The sequence below is a fragment of the Rattus norvegicus genome, chromosome 13 (genome assembly GCF_021556685.1).
Source record: "Rattus norvegicus strain SHRSP/BbbUtx chromosome 13, alternate assembly SHRSP_T2T, whole genome shotgun sequence".
Classification (NCBI taxonomy): domain Eukaryota; kingdom Metazoa; phylum Chordata; class Mammalia; order Rodentia; family Muridae; genus Rattus; species Rattus norvegicus.
Window position 1 is genome coordinate 90,117,501 of NC_141546.1, and position 23,869 is coordinate 90,141,369.

A 23,869-nucleotide genomic window follows, 5' to 3' on the forward strand; every position below is an offset into this window, starting at 1 on the left:
GAAAACCAGTGCAGAAACTCATCAGATATACTCATGGCTTCCTGTGTGACATAAGACTATTTATATCAGCAAAGAATGAAACCTAACGTTATTAAATAAAGACATAAAATAAGGCGAAGCTGGGGCACGGGCTGCAATCCTCGTCACTCGGGAGGCTGAGGCAGAATGGGCCCATGTTCGAGGACTACCTGAGCTTCTAGTCAAGGCCAGCCTAGGCAACTTAGTGAGATTGTGCCTCGAAAAGTATAAAGAATTCTAGGAATGCATCTTAAAGACAGAATATTTGCCAAACATGAGGGAGGCCCTGGGTCCAATCCCAATATCAGACACACAGAATAATCAAAGGAAGTGGGATGCACAGGCACACAGATTCCTTCAAGGACAACTAGTGAAAAGATCCGTCTACACACGGGTTTGCACTGCTATGGCTCTCATTCTTGTGTACATGTTTAGGCAACCAGGCACACAATACACAGTTAGAAGGACGCAGACTCTACCCTCCAAGAGGGGGCAGAGAAGAGCTGACAAGTCCAATAAATAAGGTCTACAGAGAGAAGGCCGTGCTGCTGCAGGGAGATGCTACACTGGAACTCTTGACCACCCAAGTACCCAGGGCTCTACCTCAGCAGAGCTCCTTAAGAATCCCAAATCCAAGCCACACACAGCAGATTCTTCTATCTGTGGAGAATGCACTGGAGGATTGCCCCTTTGTGATGTCTTTTCATTTGTCTTTTCTTTTGGAAACAAGGTTTTGTTCAGTTGCCCAGTCAGGTCTGAACTACTATTTGTAGCCCAGGTTGGCCTTGAACTTATAACCTTCTAGCCTCAGCCTCCAAAGTGCCAGGATTAACCATGCACATTACCATACCTGGCTCCATTCTCTTTAACAATTACTAAATTTGCAATCAGTCAACTAGGTTATATGTCATTCTTCAACACAAAATATTGGAAATTGAGATCTTTTCATCTATGCACATATGTAGACCATATATAACATATATAGTTAAAAATATAGTCTATAAAATCTACTGTATAAAACTTTATACAGTAAATTATTAGTTACTTTGTCAGTTTTAGTATAAGTCACCTGGCGTCCAGAGGAGCCTCCATGAATCTTGACTCTGTTCTATATGTGCCACCTCCACGTTTGCTCTCTGCTGAAGGATAAGCGAGTGTTCTTGGTCTCTACCCCAAGCAGCCAGTAAAGCGCTGAGTGGGCAGAACCCACTACCAAGATATTTCTCCAACTGAAGTCAGCATTAGTCACTCCCTGTTCACCCAACCACATCACCTGCCGGACTCTAGTGTCTGCCACTCTGACCTAACAGGACAGAGCCCGAGGCACAGCATGACAGACTTTGGTAGGGTTCACCCTCACGTAGCCTAGGCTGACTGTGTCACTGCGGTGCTGTTGGCTTAGGCTGAAGGATACAACTACACGATGGCTCCAGCATGGAACTTCCTGACTTGGTAAGTGACACTCCTCAGAGTTCTACAAAGACCCACATGGCTACTGTAAAACAAGTGCCCCTCACACATCCCCACCGCTTCAAGGACAGCAGCGAGTGAAGATGTGTCCTGTGCTTGCAAACCCCTGGAACACAGGCCAATGCCACTCCAGAACGTGCGTGCGGCTCTGTGCGTACCTGGCATTATGCTGCTCCCTGGCTCATTTTCAGGCAAGATCAGCTCCCCCAAACCGGACCGAGGACCAGAACCGAGGAAGCGAATGTCATTGGCAATCTTCATCAGACTGCAGGCCGTAGTGTTCATGGCTCCACTAAGCTCCACCAGAGCATCATGAGCGGCCAGAGCTTCAAACTTATTCGGGGCAGTGACAAAAGGCAAACCTGCAGGAGGGAAGGAGCTCCGAGGGTAAACAGGGAAGGTAAACACGCCTGCCAATGTGAAGCAAGTTAAACAAAGCCCAGTGCACACAAAGCAAACCAGAACAGAGGGGTGGGTATACAATTCACTGACACTGCTTGCCTAGCATGTGCAAGGTACTAGCAGAGTTTGATTCCCAGTACTATAAATCTACAAGTCTCTCTATATATAAATCTATAAATCAATAAAGAATAAGTGCAAATCTCCACTTGAGGAAAATGCCTCAATCAAGCTGTGTCAATACTCAAATAAGACATCCCAAGAGGCCTCTTAACACTTTTTAACAAGCACATGCATACTAGGGCTGGCTACTCGTAAGGACGAGAACTGGGAAATTCATTCTGCTTTCTGTCCACATGCCATCTGCTATGCCTGCCCCAGTCTGTTCTACTTGTGTTCCAGTCTGAGAACACAAATCCACCCATCCCACCCAGTGCTAGTCTGGGTACTCTAAAGCCTAATACAGCTCCTTTCTATTAAAACATGATTTAAAAAAATAAAAATAAAAATAAAAAACCCTCAGCTAATAAATAGGTAAGTGTGAGTGCTTAGCCACAGAAAGCACACATCACTGTGATGGTTTGCATATGCTTGGCCCAGGGTGTGGTACTATTAGGAGGTGTGGCCTTGTTGGAATAGGTGTGTCACTGTGGGGGTGGGCTTATGACCCTCATCCTAGCTGCCTGGAAGTCAGTCTTCTGCTAGCAGCCTTTAGATGAAGATGTAGAACTCTCAGTTTCTCCTGCACCGTGCCTGCCTGGATGCTGCCATGTTCCTCACCTAGATGATAATGGACTGAATCTCTGAACCTGTAAGTTACCCCCAATTAAATGTCATTGATAAGGCCTTGATCATGTTGTCTGTTCACAGCAGTAAAACCCTAACAAGACAGTCACCCTGACCCCAAGGCCCAAAGGCATCTCAGAAGAGAAGACAGGAGGAATGTCTGGCTGGTAGATGGCAGGAGAGCTGTGAAATGCTGTCCTCTGGACAGAGCCGCTACTGCACAGGCAGAACTCTCCCTACACTACCTGAGAAGCTCCTGGCGGCTGGAGGAAGGGGAGTCGCTTTCCTCTGGGGATGGCTAACAGTGGACTGCCCATATCCCAGCAGATAATCCCTCATCGGTGCATATGTGGGCAGCACAAGTTAAACTTGGGGATATAAACTGAGGGGGACTGGAAGCTGGGATGGAGCTGTGTTCGGGGATCTCGAGGGGGTGAATATGGTGAGATACACTGTGTATGTACATATGAAACATTTTTAAAAAGTGAGTATTCTAAGAACTCACCTATCAGCTTGTGATGTGAATTATATACTTATCACTACCCTAACCTTATGGTAACATCAGCATCTGAATCCGTCTTCTGGACATGACAAGCTGAGTCTAGAAACAGTAACAATAGTGTACTAGTGGGGGACAGTTTGTAAAGATGGTAAGTAAGGCAAAGTGTGACAAGCAAAAGCTAAGCCGTCAGCACCCTTACCACGGGTAAGTTCTCAACAGTCAACTGCCGCTGCTTTCTTTGAAAAATCCTTAACTCGGCTTTGAAGGGAAAGGACCAAATGCTGCCTCACAATAAGCAAGGCTTTAAAAGTAAGGTGAACTTAACTCCTCAAACGGACACAAGCCATGTTTGATGGGAACACACTACTCCTAAATTACATAAGCTGTGAAGAACGTGAATAGCGATGCGTGTGGTCCCCAACCTGTGAGTGCTGCGACTTTTGCAGCCACCTTTTCTGCGAAGCCGATCCTGGTGTTTAGTCCCGTGCCGACGGCAGTGCCGCCAGCAGCGAGCTCGTAGATTCTGGGCATGGCAGCTTTTATCCTCTCCATCGCATACTGGACTTGCTGAACATAACCACTGAACTCCTGAGAAGAGAAATGGCTATAAGAACAAACTCCTATCGGCCTACGACATACTCCAAAGGCACCAAATAGAAGCTTTTAAAATGCACTTGAGAATACTAAATTATATGCTCGTCAGTGGTAATGCATTCACGTGATGAAGAGAAAGGGCTACAAATCCACAATGTAAATAATAACATGAAGCTTAGTTTATAACTTAGTGTTCTAATAGAGTCAAGAAAACAGCACATGAAATAAACCTTTAAGAACAGCTCCACAACATTAAACTACTGCTCTACCTACAGTCCAGCCACTGAGCTGATCCCCTCCCCCATTTTTGAATATAACCAAAGAGAAAAATTACTAAATATTCTCTAAAGAAAATAGAAAATAGAAATACTTTCCATACAATTTCAGCTTAAAGACCTGAGAGGGAACCCAAGAAGCTACTTGGCAGGGACCTGAGAGTAAAGCAATTCATTCAACAATCTTCAGAGGGGACAGAGGGGTGGGCCCCCGCATCACTGTGCACTTGAATGCTATCAGGCAGGCGCACTGCTTCTCACACCACACTTTAAAGCAACCATCAGTCTGTCTACCATATTTTCAGCAATGCGGACCATGAACAACTATGCAGGGACAAAACCCTTATGCTCTCTGTATTTTACAATTGCCCTTATCTAGCAAGCCAAGATAAACTAAATCTTTTCTCCTGCCTAAAAATACTAAAATATTTTGTATATTTTGAATATACTGAATATTTTGAATTAACATTAGGGTTTCAGTATATTCTAAAGTAAACATTTGAAAAGTTTAGATCTAATTCATAAGATGTTAACCTCTCCTTCTCTCTCCCCTCTTCTCCCCCCTTGCATGTATGTGTGCATTTGTGCACTCATAACAGCTGTATGCACTTAGAGAATGTACTTTGAAATTGCAAAAACTGAAAAGACAATTCCAATTTAAAAAAAAAAATGTTTCTCATAAAGTAAAAAAGGAAATAGAATTGCTGTCATGATAAATGGTATAATGGCCTGATGCAGGAGACTGAGTCACAACGCAAAATGATTTTTAGCATAGTGACTTTTAACATGCAAAAAAAATAGATAAGACTTAGAAACCAGGGGAACAGACCGACATGCATAGAAATTACACATAGAAATGCCAAAAAGGCACAGTTTTTGCTAAGCCCCTCAAGTGTTCCCCTTTCCGCATTCCTTCTGTAAAATGTTGCTAACTAATGAAGCTTTACTGCTTATTTGCCACAAGACAACTGAGAATCCATCCAAGTGGGCAGCCGTCAAGTCTCTACGCTCAGCCAGTTTTCATCAAACTGTCACTTAGTGACTCGTAGTCAGCATTTGGCAATGACGGCTCTCTCTCGATACATAAACTACATAGACTTTTGCCTTCAAACCTCGAGTGCAAGAGGAGACAAAACTCTTATCGTGAGTTTCCTTTTGTTCCCTTCTGTTTCTCTGCAATGCACATTATTAGATCTCCCTTCAGCTGCCCACACAGAAACATAAAAATACTTCCTGCTATCCTGAACAGTCATACCTCTTCACAAACTGTCCTGTTAAAGGATAAAAGGTGCCTCACTTAATTACTTTAACATTTTGCTGTAATTTACTTAATTTAGGTTAAGACAGCCAGACGAGGCAATCATGATAACGGGTGGATAAAAATGTGACCGCTACATACCACACATGGTTCTAAACTCTGCCGACCAGCTCACTACGGCCTCAGAACTATGCATTCTCACTGCTTCACGACCCTGAAAGCTGAGACACAGAGAAGCTAAGTGACTTTCCTACAGCCACATACTTGGTCTACAGCAAAGCAAGACTTGAACCTGGCACCCAGCTGAGTCCAGCTCACTGCCTGCCTGCTCTGATCTTATATGGGCACTTTTAAAAGTTGCTGACCAGGGCTGGAGAGATGGCTCAGTGGTTAAGAGCACCCGACTGCTCTTCCAGAGGTCATGAGTTCAATTCCCAGCAACCACATGGTGGCTCACAACCATCTGTAAAGAGATCTGATGCCCTCTTCTGGTGTATCTGAAGACAGCTACAGTGTACTTATATATAATAAATGAGTAAATAAAAAAATTAAAAAAAAAAAAAAAAAAAAGTAAAAGTTGCTGACTGGCGATGCATGGTGAGGCAAGCCTTTAATGCCAGCACTCGGGAGGCAGAGTTCAAGGACAGCCTGATTGATCTACATGAATGAGTTCCAAGACAGCCAGGGCTACACAAAGAAGCAAAGACAAAAACAACAAAAAAAGAAAGAGAGAGAGAAAAGCTGCCAATTGGTTAATTCAGAAAATTTATCACTGACCTGATAATATAGCTGGCCTTTACTTTAAAAGCAATTTTGAGGGAAAAATGTTGATAATTTGTATCAATCCCTAAACTGAACAAAATGAGTCAAACTCCCTTACCTGTCCAAGAGTAAGAGGGACAGCGTCCTGCGTATGAGTCCGCCCAATTTTTATGACCTGCGCGAACTCTTTGGATTTTGCACTGAGGGCATCGTGCAGCTTCTGTAATCCTGGCAACAGGACCTGGTGAACTTCCAGTGCAGCAGCAATGTGCATTGCTGTGGGGAAGGTGTCATTCGAGCTCTGCAGGGAGTTTTCAAAAGAAACATGTTAAGTCAGAGGTAAGGAGAGAGGACCTCAAATAAAACCCACTGAATGACTATTCAAAACCCAGCAGGTACAGTACTCAGTAGTATCCACAGCAAGTGCTAGGACAGCTGGTGAAACGCAAAGCGACCTGGCTTCCTATAAGAACGTACGCAGTACTGTCTCGTGTACAAGTGCCTGGACATAACTCATATTATAGCCAAGCACGCTAAATCCACTATGTTACAAGTGCCATGGCAAAGGCATTACCAAGCACATCTGAAGGCAGCAATGTGTCCTAGAATGCAGCCACTCTTTGATAAAACATTTACTTAGTACACTTGAGAAAAGCTCTACGAGGCAGAAAGCCGAGGAGATACTATGACCTGCACAGTAATTAGACTTATGAAACTGACAACTGGGCGTGTACACTATACAGTGTACACCGCTGTCCCTGTACTTTCAAGGCATGATGCAATTTTAAAATACACACTGGCTATGAACACATTTCTAGTTGACGTATGGCAACTGTCAAAGCACTTATTTGAAAGGAACGGTCCTTTCACTAAACACTCACGAACCTACCACCTAACTCTAACCAGAATGAGCACCAAACCTTTGACCCCTGTTTCCTACTACACCATTCTGAGGCAGACTTCAGGCTATACATTATGTTTTAAGAAACATATCTAAAAGTAATATTGAATTTTTAAAGTGCTCTATAAAATAAACTGTATTAAAATCTTTGCTTTTAATACTTAAAATATATACCTAGCACCCAGGTCCTAATTTCTTGAAAGAAAGGAGGAAGGAAGGAAGGAAGGAAGGAAGGAAGGAAGGAAGGAAAAAAGAAGCAAGCAAACAAACAAACAAAGAAAAGAAAAGAAGACTGTGTCCAGGGCTAGAGCAAGGAAAAAATATGATGATGGATGCCCACAGTGGGTGTGCCTATTTACTATGGCAACTCATAAGGGTGTGGCTTCAGGGAAAAGACAAGACGTGCCTAAAGGACACAAAAGCCAACTGAGCAAGGTTCCCCAAATTCAGGCAGTCTCGATAGCATAAATAACAAAATATAGGATTATAATTTAAGGATCAGCAGGCCGCTGTGAACTTATAGTGCTAAGCACAATGAATACATAAATGGATGGGAGAACAAAGTTTTCTTACAGAAAAACTGCCATTAGTAAATGTAAAAAGAAGGAAAACTGGGCTGGAGAGATGGGTCAGCGGTTAAGAGCACTGACTGCTCTTCCAGAGGTCCTGAGTTCAGTTCCCAGCAACCACATGGTGGCTCACAACCATCTGTAATGGGATCTGATGCCCTCCTCTGGTGTGACTGAGGGCAGCGACAGTGTGCTTACATAAATAAATAAATCTTTTAAAAAAGGAGAAAAAAAAAAAAGAATACTGACGGGGTGGTATGGCACCCACCTTTAATCCCAACACTCAGAAGGCAGAGGCAGGCAGAACTCTGAGTTTAAGGCCAGCCTGGTCTACAGAGCTAGCTCAGGACATCCAGGCCTGCATAGAGAAACCCTATTTCAAGAAACCAAACATAAAAAATTTTAGAAAGAAAAACTGAAAACCGTTATTATGACAGCAGAGCAGTGCCCAGGGTTAGAACAGCTGCCTGGCATGGTTAGGCCTTGGAGTCCAAACCTGGCACTGCAGACAAGTACCAAACGGCATAAAACAAGACAACAAACACCCAGCGGTAAGTCAGTGGGTGAGACCCCCGACAAACATTCTCTCCTTTGTAAGTGGAGATTGTGTCTAGACTCGAGTATCTCTGCTAAGCTCTGTGGTGAATCGGACACACACCCTGAAGTTTCTTCTACCTCTCTTCTGACTGATACCCCATTGTTATGCCAGGAATAGGCCAAGGTGTGACAAATGCCAGGTGGCAAATGCTATACCATGGTGAGGTGGCGACACCTAGCAGGGTCACCTCACAACCGGTGATAAAGTGTGGCATCACCTCGGCCAAGTCAGGCTGCAGGGCCTCTCACAGGACAGTCCCCTGAGACCTCACGGCTGTCACACAGCAAGTGAAGGCACTGCTGCTGTAACACACTATACCCACCACCGCCCACACTTCGAGGACTCCAAACGTCAAACTGAAAGCTCAGGAGGAAAACTGGGGAAATCCTAAAAGAAGCCTGTTTAAGACCACTGTGCCCAGAGCGGCCTCTTACTCCCAAGACTAGATTATCTTTACAACTCTTTTTTGAAGTAAAGAATGTTTTAAATAAGTAAAAACATACTCATACAGAAAGGCAAGCTGTCCTAACAGCATGCACCTACCTGGCTTTTGTTAACGTGATCATTGGGGTGCACGGGCTTCTTGCTGCCAAGTTCACCTCCTAGCATTTCGATTGCCCTGTTGCTAATGACTTCATTTACATTCATGTTCGTCTGGGTTCCTGACCCAGTCTGCCATACCACCAGAGGAAAGTGATCGTTTAATTTACCTTCAGCTACCTGCAGGAAAGAAGGCATTATCAGTAAGTCTTTTTAAAAGAAGCAAAACTAGGTATTTGTTTAGTTATTGAAATCAACCGTGATTGAGTAAAGTTGTGCTTACAGAACTATCTCAACAAGGTCAGTTCTTCCAAATGCTAAGCCACTTGCTAATGGCTTCAAGACAGTTAAAGGCAGCTGTGGCACAACCCTAAATGTCTGTGGCATCACTTTTTCTAATTATAGATACTTTGAAACATGAAACTTTGTATATTCTGAAGGATGACCATTCACTGGCCTCGGGCAGGAACTGAATGGAAGCCACTTTCCTTGCCTGCCTGTGCTGCAGCCTGCTTCAGTGGAAGCCCGCCTGTGAGGCTGCTGGTGTGAGGTCTTCAGACACACTTGCCACAGTGGCTCAGCAGGCACATCTAACAACAGATGCTACTGCCAGTCAGCAGGACACTGAGCCGAGGGCTACTTCACTGCACAGACGTCCAGTGAGAGCAACTGCCAGATGCAAAGCAGTGCTGTGACCTGCCAGTTTCTGTCAGATTTCTCTTTACAGTGTGTGTGTGTGTGTGCGCGCACGCGCGTGTGCGTGTGCGTGTGCGTGCATCAGTCGGAAGACAACTCTATGGAGTTTAGAGCTCTCTTTCGACCTTTACATGGATCCTGGAAATCAAGTATGGAAGCAGGAACCTTTACCCCCTAAGCCATCTCACTGCCCCTCAAGAGATTTTTAAAGTCTCAATGTATGTGGTAGCTTTTAAACTGCAGGCTTCCTAACACAATACTTAACTTCACTAGAAAATGATTAACTTAGAAGATCAGAACATATTTGAGAGCTCCTTTAACTTAAATGGCTATCTCCTTTTCCAGATGTAGGAAACCGGTTACCTGCCTAGAGCGCGAAGGACAGTGTGACTCTGTCACAGACCCAGCACCGCTCCACCTGCTCGACAGCACCTGCCTCGTCTCCCTGGTGGTGGGTGAGCGTTTAGGAAGCCACCCCCAGAACTGTGGGCTCCGCCTCCATACAGCCAGCTTCTCACAGGATGACTTTTTAAACCTTTTTAAAAGCTGTGCTTGTACTAAGCATGTAGTGCACGGACCTCACTACATATTTCACAAAGGAGCCTGAGCATCTATGGATTCTACGATGTAAGCTGGGGGAGGGATGGTACAGAAAGAGACCATTTTCTGTCCATTTTCTGTCCATTTTCTTTTTGTAAACTTTCAAATTTAAGATCACAGAGTATGTTTTTAAAACTGCTTCTCTGTCTGAGCTTAGAGTCTATTTTACGCCAATTTTTAGGAACTAATTTCTATTACTGACGACCTAACTCAGGTTACAATGTAAGGAACATCTTATACAATGTTTCAATTCACCTCTGACTACTTCCTCAGGACAGCACCTAAGGAGATTATATTCTTGGAGATGCACAACCAAGTAAACAACAAGTTTAAAAAGTAAATCATTTATTTGTAAGATAAAAAAACCTAAACATCTTTTTCAGTTTTTTTCTTAAAACTGTATAAATCAACAGAGACTTAAAAAGTGAAGAGACGGGCTGGAGAGATGGCTCAGCAGTTTAGAGCACTGACTGCTCTTCCAAAGGTCCTGAGTTCAATTCCCAGCAACGACATGGCGGCTCACAACCATCTGTAATGGGATTCTGGTGTGTATGAAGACAGTGACAGTGTACTTACATACAGTAAATAAATAAATAAATAAATAAATAAATAAATAAATAAATCTTTAAGAAAAAATAAGTGAAGAGACTTTAAAAGATGTAAAATTACCCAGAAATGCCATCCCAAGATGTTCTGAGCACTGCATTAAGTCCTCGATGAGTAATACCGATGAAGTTGCCACACTGCCCTGAACTCTTAACTCGAGTGCCCTCCCGCCAACAGAGTTATCGTCAAAGTGGCTTCGGTGCCACTGTGTAAACATGGTTATCACCTCCTACCTCATCTGCGGCCTTCATTATTGCACTAGCAATCTTGGGATCGAGACCATACTCCTGGTTCACTTCAGCAGCAGCTCGCTTCAAGATGCCAAATGCTTTAATGACTGGGATCTAAAGTTAATCAGAAAAAGACCTTAAACCTGCAATTTTAGATAAGCATGAAAACCTGTTACTTTATGCAGTTGCAAAAAAAAAAAAAAAAAAAAAAAAGGTACCACTGTTATGAACCTGGAAAGTTTGGAAATCAGAGACAAATTGCTGCTGTGTCTCATGAATCAACAGAACAGAAAAGCGATTTGAGGCTTGAATATATGTACACATATCTAAGGCCAAAGTCACAGACACGGTCAGATAAAGACAATGCCAGAGGTAACTGTGCTTCATGGATGCACACTATCAAGTACTGGATGTGTTTAATGCAGCATGTATTAAACAGTACTCAATTATCCCCTCAGAGATGCTGCATTGTAAGCCTGACTTCAAAACAATCACAAAAGGGCTGAGATCTCAGGCGAGAACCACCACACCCAGCTAGGAACTTAAAGAGGTTTTGACATGAAAACAGGCAGGAGTTTGAATCATACCCAAGGCCATCTGGGTGGGTGACTGAGTCTAGCGCTCACAAAGCCATAAAAGTGAAAAAGGGTAACAGCGGTCATGGCAGAGAACGTTTCATGACCCAACATCAAGATCAGAAAGCACGGGGTACCACGGGAGGATGGGGGTTGTGACATTCTTACATTACTCACTCGGGAAGTCCGGTCTCATCACCTCTATCCCCTTTCAAGAAGATAAAGTATAGACATTCGTGATAATGATCTAGGGGTTAATTTCCCTTTGGAATTGAGGTACAAACACTTGGCTCTAATCACAGTATCTGCCTTTCTCATATTTAACAAAACTCAGTGGCGAATCGGATGGCTCAGGTGTCGCAGTCCAAACATGGCTGCCCAGTCTGCAGAGCGGCGGCTGCCGTGCTCAATCGGGGTCACCTGCTTATTCCCAGAAGACAAACAGGAGAATACCTGGGGCCCAGTCACGACCTTTTGCCACCCAAACGTGTAGTCAGAACCTATATTAACCCCTAGTCAAGCACTAGCGTCAATGTTGACAAAGGGACTTCCTTCAAGATTCTGCTGCTGTCCTAAAATTCTAGAAGTTACTCAGGATTCAGTATAGAGGCCTACAAGTAAGTCAAAATGTGGAATTAAAAGTATTTAGGAAAAAAGGGACACAGAGAAGACAGCCAGTACAGCGTCTCCGTGAATGGAGCCCGGCTCCTTCCAGGCCTAGCTGTGCCCTGCCCTGACCAGCTCTACACCCCAGCTGGGCCCCTGAAGGGAAGAGGTACTCCAGCATCTCTCATGCCTTAGCATCTCTGAAATCAAGATGTAGCCCTCATCAGTGACACATCACCACGCCAGCCATTTCCTCTCTTAGTGCTACACACTGGCACATCGCTAACTCAGGGCAGCGCGGATTTCAGGGAAGGCGGCAGAACTGTCTCATAACGCTATGCATCAAACCGACAGTCACATATGCTCTAGATATCGGTAGTCTGACATATTTGTGTGATATACACTCTTCTGGAAACTGAACGGAGACAGAAAGTGTAATGTTTAAGGAAAACTGGAGTTTTAATTCAGTGGGAAAAAAATTTTTGAGAATTGAAATAAAAATATGTACCTAGAACTGACACACACATACACACACAGAAAAAAACACCTTCAAACTGGTTGTCAACCTGACCACTTCTGGAATCAACTAAGACCTAAGCAGTGGGCGCACTGTGGAGGATTTTCCCGATGGATCATCTGAGGTGGGAAAACCCACCCTGAATCTGCACTGCGCCCTCTGGTGGCTGACCACGTAAAACTAGGAAGAAGGAAGCTTTTCCTTTTTGCTTGCTTGCTATCGCTCTTGTTGGCCAGGTAGATCCATCCTGCTGCCGAGACACTGGTTATTAGACCTACTTCTTTGGGATTACAGGCAGATGGAAAAGCAGCAGCTCTCTAGACATTCCCTGGGACTCCAGGAGCAGCCGACTGGGACTGAGGAGACATCCAGTGCTGGGGATGGAACAACTATCAGACCCTCGGCCACTACACTGGGAGACAGCTACTGCTGATTACCCTGAATTCCCAGAGCAGCCTGTGAGCCGCTGATGCATTCCACACATACACACAGTCTGTCTCTGTCTCTGTCTCTCTGTGTCTCTCTGTCTCTCTCTCTCTCTGTGTCTCTCTATCTCTCCGTCTCTGTCTCTCTGTCTGTCTCTCTGTCTTTGTCTCTGTGTCTCTCTGTCTCTGTCTCTCTCTGTGTGTCTGTCTGTCTCTGTCTTTGTCTCTCTCTCTGTGTCTCTCTGTCCTCTGTGTCTCTCTGTCTCTCTCTGTCTCTCTGTCTCTCTGTGTGTCTGTCTTTGTCTCTCTGTGTCTCTCTGTCTCTCTGTCTTTGTCTCTCTCTCTGTGTCTCTCTGTCTCTCTGTGTCTCTGTCTCTCTCTCTCTCTCTCTCTCTCTCACACACACACACACACACACACACACACACACACACACTTCTGCCCTTTTAGAGAACCCTGACTAAAACAGCCCATTAGCAAATTATTTAATATAACAGCTAAAATTCAAAGTAACCAAAGCCTTATTTGAAACAACATCGTTCTAACATTTATTACATAAAAAGCTAGTTTTCTCATAACTTTACATTTTAATTCTGTAAAATATTTACAAAATAATGTGATTTGTGTGAATACAGCCCAGTTCCAACATCTCCACAAAGCCACTTACTGGCATTCTCTCCGTCGCACCTCCAATCTTAAAGTTCATCGTAGATCTTACAGTCTGAGCACCATAATACTTATCGGTTGGGACCTTCAGTTCACCAAAGGTGTCGTATTCTATACGGAAGGAATTTTGGCTTGCCTAAAGACAAAGAAGACATCATTTTAGCTTGAAAAAAATCCAGGATGAAAGAAAACAAAATGTAATCAGCTTTAAGGGAAAACATTAATAAATATCAGAAAACCATAAAATCCCATCAGTTTTCCTTCAAAACATTTGACATCCATACGTATAAATTCTGGCCTTAAAGACAGTTTATACAATTCACATACTGCCCAGATTATAAACACAAAAAAGTCTTTGAAATAAAAGGGAAAAAAAGGAAAGCAAGAAAAGAAAAAGAGAAAAAGAAAGAATACCTCTATTAGTAGAGATTTCACCAATTCAGACCTCACTTAAAAGTTTATTTTACTGGAAACTTCTGAGACATATAAAACCACTGTGAGATTTTTTTAAACCTACTTAACCAAAGCTAAAACGCAGTCTAAAGTGGAAACGTGACAGTTCTTTGGAAAGCCAGTTGTGTTGGATGGCATTTTGCAGGGCAAACACCCAAAGGAGTGTTTCACTGAAGCAGACACAGGTGAAAGGATGTTTCACTAAGGCAGGCTTGTGAAGGAACGTTTCACTGAGGCAGACACAGGTGAAAGGATGCTCTGCTAAAGCAAGCACGTGAAAGGACACGTGAAGGATTCTGCGCTAATGACAGGCATGTGTTGGTCCGCCTTACACTGCATAGTTAAGCTGCATTTGTCAGGACACCCACCATACAGAGAAACGCACCAAGAAAACTTCCCATGGTGTGCTGCTGTTTCTTGCCACTTCTGCAGACTCAGGCTGATTGGCAGAGTGATGTCAGCTGAGACAGACTCACATGCTGAGGCAAAACACATGGAGGACTCGTATGTTGAAGGAGTAGAAATGCGACACAGTGGACTGGGGCTTGCTTATAGCATCTGTGCTCCTCTTGAAAGAGGCACAACCAACCGAGAACGTTTGCCGTCTCTACTGATCCGAATGCCTCCTGCTGACTCCTGCCAATTCAGCTAAAGCCAGGCAGTTCCTGCTAGGTGGTGCCACCACTGCTGCTATCCTGACACTACCAAACTGCTGGTGTATCCATGAAGCGTCTGTGAACAGACTGAGCTGCGACTGCAGATTTCCTGACAACAAAGATGGGATCTGCTCCAAAGAACCTTTCTAAAGAGGTCCACTCCCCCAACCCCTCGCTGCCCCCCAGCAATTCTTTCTTATCCACTACCTCTGGTGGGTTGGAAGGCAGTTAAAGCATTTAAGAACCATCATTAAAAGTGTATTTTGAAAAAATTAAAGTTACGGTAGCCCAACGGTCACTAGGCCTGAGACAGCACTGACATGAACGGCTCAGACGGCAGGCAGACAGCCACCTCTTAGCTACTGTTGAAGCTCCTACAAGTCATCCTTCCTCCCCTACAAATTGAGGTAAATATGAGGGAAGAGATGGGCTAAGACACTTCATCTTCTGGGGTTATGGAACCGTTTCAGAATCTGAGGAAAGCTATGGAGTCTTCAGAAACATTAGCATGAATGCATGCATGGCGGTCTTCTGAGACTCAGGAGCAAATCAACAGTCACTGAGAGCAAGAGCACAGACCCAAGGCTCCTGGTTCCAGAGCGCCTGGGCTTCCATTGAGAGCATCAATTAAAAAATAATCAGCAAGTTCTCAACAAGTAATTTAATATAAAACTTAATGCATACACAATGTTGAACCGTGAGTGATAAATATTTAATACCTGAATAATCTTAGCAGAATATTCCTGAAATATCATGTGATCTCTGTCATAATTTGGGGAGGGGTGTTTTGGGGGGGGTTGTAGTTAAAATATAATTATATCATTTCCCGTCAAAAATATTTTATAACCCTACAGAAATCTACAAAACACTAAAAATGTTATATGTACACAATACGTTCATTCAGGAGACTTGAGAGTGACACTCAGACCTTTGCTGCATGCTGTAGTTCTGAGGGCGTGGCTGAGTACCTGTGGCTGCACAAGCCTGTGACTTCAGTGCTGGGACAGCAGAACCAGGGAGACCCAGACCACTCGCCAATCTAATGCAAACACAGGTTCTGTGAAACACCATTCCCTGTAATTTTTGGTTGTGAATCTAACCTTTAATGAGTGAGCCATCTCTCCAGTCCAAGACACCCTTGTTAAGAGATATGATGGAGAGCGATAGAAGATTGCCGATGTCACTTTCTGATCTTTGCACAGGAAACTCTGTGTGTGTGTGTGTGTGTGTGTGTGTGTGTGTGTGTGTGTACTTTGCATTATTATAAACTAAATATAATCAGATAGTTTCAAAAACATTTTTTAATTCCTAAATAATTGCTTTAGTATACAGTCAACTGACAAGGAAGAGTTAATTTGTGGTTTTCTCCTCGAATTAAAGAGTCACAAAAATGTCTTACATCACAATGGTTTTGACGCTGTGTGAAGAAAAAAAACTGTCACCTACCCAGACACTAAGCATATAGATGTATAGGAACTGACCTTGGACAGGTGGACAGGAGGGAGCAGCATATATATATATATATATATATATATATATATATATATATATATATATGTGTGTGTGTGTGTGTGTATTTATAAATTACTTTTTATACATTGCCTCATTTGATCTTACAAGGCCCTCAGGAGTCCAACATGAAAGAGATACTAAAAGATTAAACAACCAGCAAATCACCCAATCAACAAGGGAGAGGGGCTGGGCTGACACTCTGGTGTGTCAGTCTCTGTGCAGGCTCATTTTTATCCTCACGTCCTGAAGGAATAGACAGCCATTTCCAGGCAGTCCCAAGTCCCCAAGTGACACCTGGTCCTATAAAGTAAGTGTAATAAGGATTTTCTCCCAGAATTCCATCACAGGGCCACTGCCATTGACCAACGTGTTTCCCACCCTATAAACAAACCAACAGCTGGGCTTTCATGTGTGAGAGGGACAAGTAAGCAATCTGTCACAGCCTTCACCTCAGATACCCTGAAAAAGCACCCTTATGTTAAACTACGCTTTAGATCAAACAGCAAACAACGCCGGCCTTCTTGTCTTGCTGACCTTCTTAGAGAGAACCAGGATGCTGGCTCCAAGGGAGCACACCTTCCATCTGCACTTTATAAAATTAAGTTTCAGGTTTCAAATTTTCATGGTCCCCTCCTGTGTTCAAAATTACTAAACTTCCATCACTAAATATTAATGATTTATCTTCCAAGCAAGTTACTGTAGTGTTTAGAATTAAAAAAAAAAATTACTTGACATGATTCCTTTGAGTCATCTGCTTCAGCTCTAAATCTTAAAAAAAAAAAAAAAAAATTCCAAACAGAGTTTAACTCCTTGGAGGGGAAACTTAATGGCTGAGCAAGTGCACAGCATGATGGAAACTGTGGGTCCTGGCCACAGCACCACTAATCTAGAGCAGTAAAGACAGAGGTAATCTAGGATTTTCATACCCACATTTTAAAATTAAGGTGCAGAAAACTGTAGCTAAAGTCACAATCTTGGCAGTCATTTCAAAAGCATCCTGTCTTTATCATTAAAAACATAGCCAATGTAAAACAAAAACAAATACTATAGCATCTCGGTGTAGGACAAAGTTCCAAAACTCTATTTCTTGCCTTTAACCAACCACAGGTGTTATGGTAACTGACACCTTAACAGGATTGATCACCAATTAGACAAGCCTCTGGGCCTGCCCATGATGGGTCATCTAGATTAGAATAACTGAGATGGGAAGACATCTAAACTGTGTGCACCACCATTGTGTTGGTGGCAGCATCCTATGTGTGCTAACCTGGATGTCCAACACCAAGTATTCAGTTCTGAAATCATGCATACATAAGCAATATTATTCTGTGTCACTTGTATATATAGTCATTTATATACTGTGGTCGTTTGAACAAGATGTTCCCCACAGTCTCAGGCATATGGATATTTGGTCCCCAGATAATGGTCCTGTTTGGGAAGGTTCAGGAGGTGTGGCCTTGCCGAGGAAGTATGTCACTGGAGAGCTTAAAGGCTATTAATATTTTGAGTTTGCTCTCTCTGCTTCCAAATTAAGCCCTTCCTTCTATAAGTTGCCTTGGTCACGTTGTTTTATCAAAACAGAGAATTCACTAAGACACAAACACACTAATCACTAAGAAAAAGAAGCCATGATTTTGACATAGAGCAAAGGGATTTGCTGCGCCAGCTCCCGTGGAGTCTGTCTGACATGAAACAATCATGGTCAGCAGGCCAGAGATACGTGTTCCTCAGAACTTGGTCTCCCGGAGACACTTGGCCACTTTCTCCTCCACTTTCTGCCTAGCTGATTGGAATGGGTACGATCCATATTGGCTCTTTTGTTTCTTTTTCTACTAACAGGAACATCGAGACCCGATTTGGTCTTTATGGGCCGTGCCTCTTTTGAAAGCACTAGCAAAGATTAAGTAGAATCAGAATGAAACTCTAAGAGATGTGATCAACAAGTTACAACAGGAAGAATTAACTGTGGAAAATCCAGACCCTCTAGATAGTGAAAGAATTAAGGCGCTAGCTATTAGAGGGGAAAGTCCCGTCAATTATAAAAAACCCAAACGTTTAGGAATTCCTATCAAGTAGTTACATGGAAGAAAACATCATTTAATTAGAGGGAGGTGGTGGGCTGCTCCTTTAGGTAGAAACAGCATGAGTAGATACAGGACCACTGCGGAGCCATTGCCCAACACAGGGACACATGATGAAGAAGGTGACAGATGGGTTAATATTGATGGAAAGAGAGCACTATATTATTCCTTAGATTTTAAAGAATGCTTAGTCAGATCATGTCCCTGTGCTTGCCTATTATCAAAAGGAACTATGCTATCTTTAAAAAGACGATTACATGAATTTTGGCTAAAGCGAGTAAAAGATTAAAGATTCCTTACAGCCGTCTGTCCTGTTGTTATCTGAGAGATGATACTTAGAGATTGAGGTAAATGAGGTGTATGACCACCGTCTGGCACCAGTCTCATTCTCAGGAAAATTTATTTCCTGTCTTACTTTCTGTTCTGAACTTCATGTAAACTGTTAAACTCTTTCTTGGTTATTATTTGAGTATACCCTGGCAAGGGGTCAAAAGAAATTAGTTCCTGTTCAAGCATTGTATATAACCACAAAGCAGATTTCAGTAAAATCACAGCAGATTCAAACCACCCTGAGTGTGTTGTCTGTCTGTCATTGAGCCAAACCTGTGCCTTCCTGAGTACCAGAGCCCTGTTTCTCTCGCGGTGTCCTCCGTCTGAGTGGTCCGTGACAGGGATTGGTATATGGGAAGGAGACAAGGGAAGGGGGGAAAATGTAGTTATATTATAAAGCAATCTGAGCGTTAATGGTGCTCTCTGCTTCCTGATTGCACACCCAGTGTGTCGGGTTACCTCAAGCTCCTGCTGCTATGCCTGCCCTACCGTTTGATACTGCACCCTAGAACTGTGCATCAAACCTTCCTTCCCTAAGTCATAGACCAGGGACTCCGACCCTCTGAGGCATCTCGACAGCTCCTTGTGTATTCAATCTTTGCCAACGGTCTCTGAACTCTAAGCATATATGGTCCATCTTATTTACAGGGCCCCAAGCAGAGAAGACGTCAACAGTGCGTCATAACCCCACGTGACACTTCAGGTAAACTCTGAAGTGTCCTTCTAAATCACACGGCTTCCAGGGTCATGTGAATTTCTCAATACTAGAGAACAACCTTTAACAAAATCAACAGGTTTGCTGGAAATTACAAGGGGGGTTAAAGGGCAAGAAATGTCCTTGGAGCCATGGAAAAAGAAAGGTACCCTGATTCTATTTTCTAACATTATTTATAACCCTCAGCAGGAAACTGCTATTTTCACATTTGCCTTGATGGGTTCGCTCCACCTTCCTGTTCCCCTAAACAAGCTTTAAAACAAAAAGAAACACGGTCTTTTTTAAAGAGATTTTAGAATGCATTAAAAATCACCAGAGCAAAGTTACAGGAAATTTAAGCAGCCTGGACTTTATAACTTCTTTTTCAAGATTTATGTTTGTGTGTGTGTGTGTGTGTGTGTGTGTGTGTGTGTGTGTGTGTGTAGGCGAGCGAGCACATGTGTCAAGGCTATTAAGAGTGTGTTACAGAGGGGTTGGGGATTTAGCTCAGTGGTAGAGCGCTTGCCTAGCGCTCTAGGTTCGGTCCCCAGCTCCGAAAAAAAGAAAAAAAAAAAAAAAAAAAAGAGTGTGTTACAGGTCCCACCTGACACAGACACTGAGATGCTCCAAGACAGTATAGAGAGATGTCATTCAAGTTTCTAGAAATCCAAAAGAATGTCTTGGCCCTTCTAAGAACACTAGAGGGGGTATATTTAATAAGCACAGTACTACACAGTGTTTTCCCAAGTTCTATCTTGCTGACCTCTGTAATTATCTCAATTTTCCATGTAGACACTGGGCAAGGCCTGAAAGGAGCAGTGGGATCTGAAATCACAGCTCGCACTGCGGAAAGGCATGCTACATACACCTCGGGGTGGTCTTCCTAAATATTCACTTCTCAAAACTTCTCCTAACAATACACACTCACATTTAATAATTTCTAAAGAGCCCTAAACAGTGGAGGGGCTTAATGAAGCATGTCATACCTTGGCCCCGTAAGTTCCTTTAGCCGTCTTTCTGAATACAACAATCTTGATTAGGGCTATTGTTCGGTCCTATGCAATCTGCTCAGGCATGCTTCAGAGTACTTATGTTGCTATGTCCACATTTACGGATTTCAGAGTTTTACATAAGTTGCGAGAGGGAACACATGTAACCTCACAAGCTAAACAGTCAAGTAAATAAGTCAGTAAGTAAAGCCTTTCCGTTCAGAAGACACACCGCACCGGCTTCATTCACCGCGAGGGCCTGAAAGCAGGTTAAGTGCACTCTGGTGGACCAAGAATCCGAAACTAGAGGTAGGTACCCTAGCCTACGGGAGAACCCTGTCTGTGTCGGGCCAGCAGGGCTTGATATCTGGGCAAGGAAGGGGCTTCCTCTTTCCCTAGGCACTCCTCTGCCTCCGCTACCCCTGCATCCTGGCATCATCCCCCAGCCCCCATACTCCGTACGTGCACTCTCCCAGAGAAGGTGTCCTGGACCAAGGGCCTGTACAAGCTCAGATACCGGGTAGGTCTGTCCTGACACCCATGCTCCCTAGCAGGAGCGCGTCGCCCCTGAGCTCCCGGGAGCTCCAACACACCGGGCTGGAGGCAGCGTCCAGGGCGGAAGGAGCGCATGCCTGCCGGTGCTGAGCCCGGGCGCGGCCCGCGGGGACACCCAGGACACACTGACATGAAGGTCACCGCGGGGAGGCCCGGCCCGAGATGCCCGCTCACCATTCGCACGACGTTCGGAGCACACCGTGGGAGGGTGGCCGCTTCCCCTGACAATACAGCACCGGCGGAGGGGACCCGCGGGAAGCGACGCGAGCGAGCGAGGAGACAGAATGCGCGGTTCATGGTGCTGCTGTACGTGGATGGAAAGCTGAGCCCAAGACACGCCCCCTGAACGTCAGCGCTCGGCCACGCTTTTATCCAATCAAACAACTCGTCCTGAGTATGTAGGACCGGACTAACCATGGCTGGCCAATAATAACTGATGGGGCGGATTTCCTTCCCTGGGCCAGTGTACGGCAGTTTGAAGTCCCAGGTTCACTGGAAAATAGTGAGGAAGGAATCATGGGAAAAGATATTAGGCGGGAGGGCAGGTCTTTCTGCAATATTTTAAATGTGGCTGCTCGGAGGCAGGATTACTAGCTAAAAATGCCTGTAGAAAGAACATGTTATCAAGTTACTATTTAATCCTGCAACCACCCATGATGTGTATCCATATGAACGCATTTTTGTCAAATACTATCTTCCTAGGTGTTTTAGAAAGTGTCGCGAATTTTAGACAAGGAAGTAGTTATTAATTGTCCTACAACGTTTTTGTCATTTTGGAGTCAAATTTACTGTCTTTTTTTTTTTAAGAATTATTTATATATATGAGTACACTGTAGCTGTCCTCAGACACACCAGAAGAGGGCATTGAATCCCATTACTGATGGTTTTGAGCCACCATGTGGTTGCTGAGAATTGAACTCAGGTCCTGTGGGAGACCAGTCAGTGCTCTTAACCACTGAGCCATCTCTCCAGCCCTTTCCTCTGTCTTTTAACGTGTCCTCTGATAACATTTACAATGTGTCCACAATTTTGGGATTTTTTTTTTGTCTCCAATTTTCTTTGTGGTTACTGCTAAGAAAAACATTAATTAAAATGATGCCAATGGAAAAAGAGTACCTGATATAACATTGTGTCACTTCTTGTAGTTTTCTGTTACAGAATCAGAGGACAGTTAAAGAGAAAGGTCTTCAGGAAATGAGTAGCCCCAACATATAACCTCAGCGCTCTAGAAGCCACTGTGTTGAATTCAAGGACAGCCTGAGCTCCATAGTGAGCCTACCACAAATGTTCTGTTGACCTGCAATCTTCATATTTGAGAAGCAGAGATAGAAAGAACAGTTCAGGGCCATCTTGGCTACACAGAGAGTTTGAAGTCAGCGTGGGATACAGGACACCCTGTCTCAAAATAACACAAATGAAATAAAATAAGAATGAGAGACTAAGTCAAAATGCTCAACTAAACCGGTACTGGTTTTTCAGACCTCAGTATCTAGTTCTTCCCTCTCTCAACTAATGAAGTTAGGTTAAGGGGAAAAAAGACAAAGCAGTAAGTTAAAGTATAATCGTATAAAGCAATTTACCTTCTACCCTAAATGTTTGCACTTTTGTATTAAAGAGCACCCACAGTGTGTGTGTGTGGAGGGGGGGATCTAGTTTGAGAGAAATTTATTTATAGGCATGTCAGGTCCGTGTGTTCCAGAACAAGAACTGGAGCAGGGGCACACGACACATAACTGATGATAGAAATACACCCTGTTTAGTAAAAGAAGAAGATGCTCCCAAAAGTGGGAGTGGACTTCAGAGCTGGGACAGGTCTCTAAGCCCGGAGCCCGTTTTTTCATGACGCCCATGGCTCTTTATAGACCATTCACGTGATAATCACACACATACTCTATTTGTTTTGTTACACGTAGCCTGCAGTAGTGACTGTGGGGGGTGGGGGTAGGGTTGTATGGGGAACTCCTGGGTTCCAGGTTCTGAAGCTAAAGGAGGATGTGACTTCTCCTAAAGTCAGGAGAGGATGTTTATGGTAGATACAAGGGAAAGAACAGACAGAGGGAAGAGACCAGACTAAATCAGACCATGACAGGAAAGTGTGAGGGCTGGGAGCAAGAGAAGAGATACTGACAAAGAAGGGCAGCCAGGCCAATAGGAAAAGAGACCGACATAGCCAAAATGGCTGACTTACATCGGGGCGGTGGCAAGAGAGGAGCTACTGACAAAAGAGGGGCAAGGCAGGCCAAAGAGTCTGATATAGCCAAAATGGCTGACTTACATGGGGGTGGTGCAGGATGAAGCCCAGCCCCTGAGTAGGATGAATTTAGAGGAGGGGTAGGGGTGAGAAGTGCTGGGAGGAGCCACTGATACGGCTTTGATATGTTAATGAAACCTCTACCATTGCTCTGTGTTTGTGAGACCTAGGACCTTCTTCTGCCATTAGACTACCTAACATGTAGTCTTGAGTCTTTTTCCATTCTTTACTCTCCTACCACAAAATAACACAGACATCGTTTATTGTTGTTTCCTAGGAACAAACATTGTATTTGTTCCATATTTTTAATGAAATAAAAGATACATTTGTAAACTTGAGTGCCACATTCTTCTGCCCCTTCCCAGAGGCGCTTATTTTTCTTCAAATGTGTCCCTCCAGTCCACCCTTATTTGTTGCTTCAGTCACTAACACACAAACAATTGTTTTACAACTTCATTTCAGGCCTGGCATGATGGTGCAACCCCTTAGTCTGCACACCAGGGAGGCACAGGCATGTAGATTTCTGTGCGTTAAAGGCTAGTACAGGTCTACATGGTCAGCTCCAGGAGAACCAGGGCTACAAAATGAGATCCTGTCTCAAAAAAAAAAAAAAAAAAAAAGGTTATTTTAAAGTAATTGAATTCTGTCCTGGGAATGGTCTTTAATAAAAAGAAATAGCTATGATCTTTTTTAACTTAATAGTATTCTGTTTCATGCATTTAAAAAATAAATTGCCCTTTTTGTTGTGATTTTGG

General features: G+C 43.7%; 1 protein-coding gene across 1 annotated transcript in view; it reads right to left on the reverse strand.

Moving 5' to 3' along the window:
* The window catches only part of Fh (fumarate hydratase), a 25,953-nt gene extending 4,779 nt beyond the window's left edge, over positions 1-21,174 (reverse strand). Inside the window, 7 exon segments of the mRNA NM_017005.2 lie at positions 1,647-1,850; positions 3,598-3,763; positions 6,183-6,365; positions 8,676-8,852; positions 10,808-10,918; positions 13,595-13,729; positions 21,038-21,174. Of these exon segments, the coding sequence (NP_058701.2) occupies positions 1,647-1,850; positions 3,598-3,763; positions 6,183-6,365; positions 8,676-8,852; positions 10,808-10,918; positions 13,595-13,729; positions 21,038-21,160 (1,099 nt within the window). The 5' untranslated portion in view covers positions 21,161-21,174.
* Between the last annotated feature and the right edge of the window lie 2,695 nt (positions 21,175-23,869).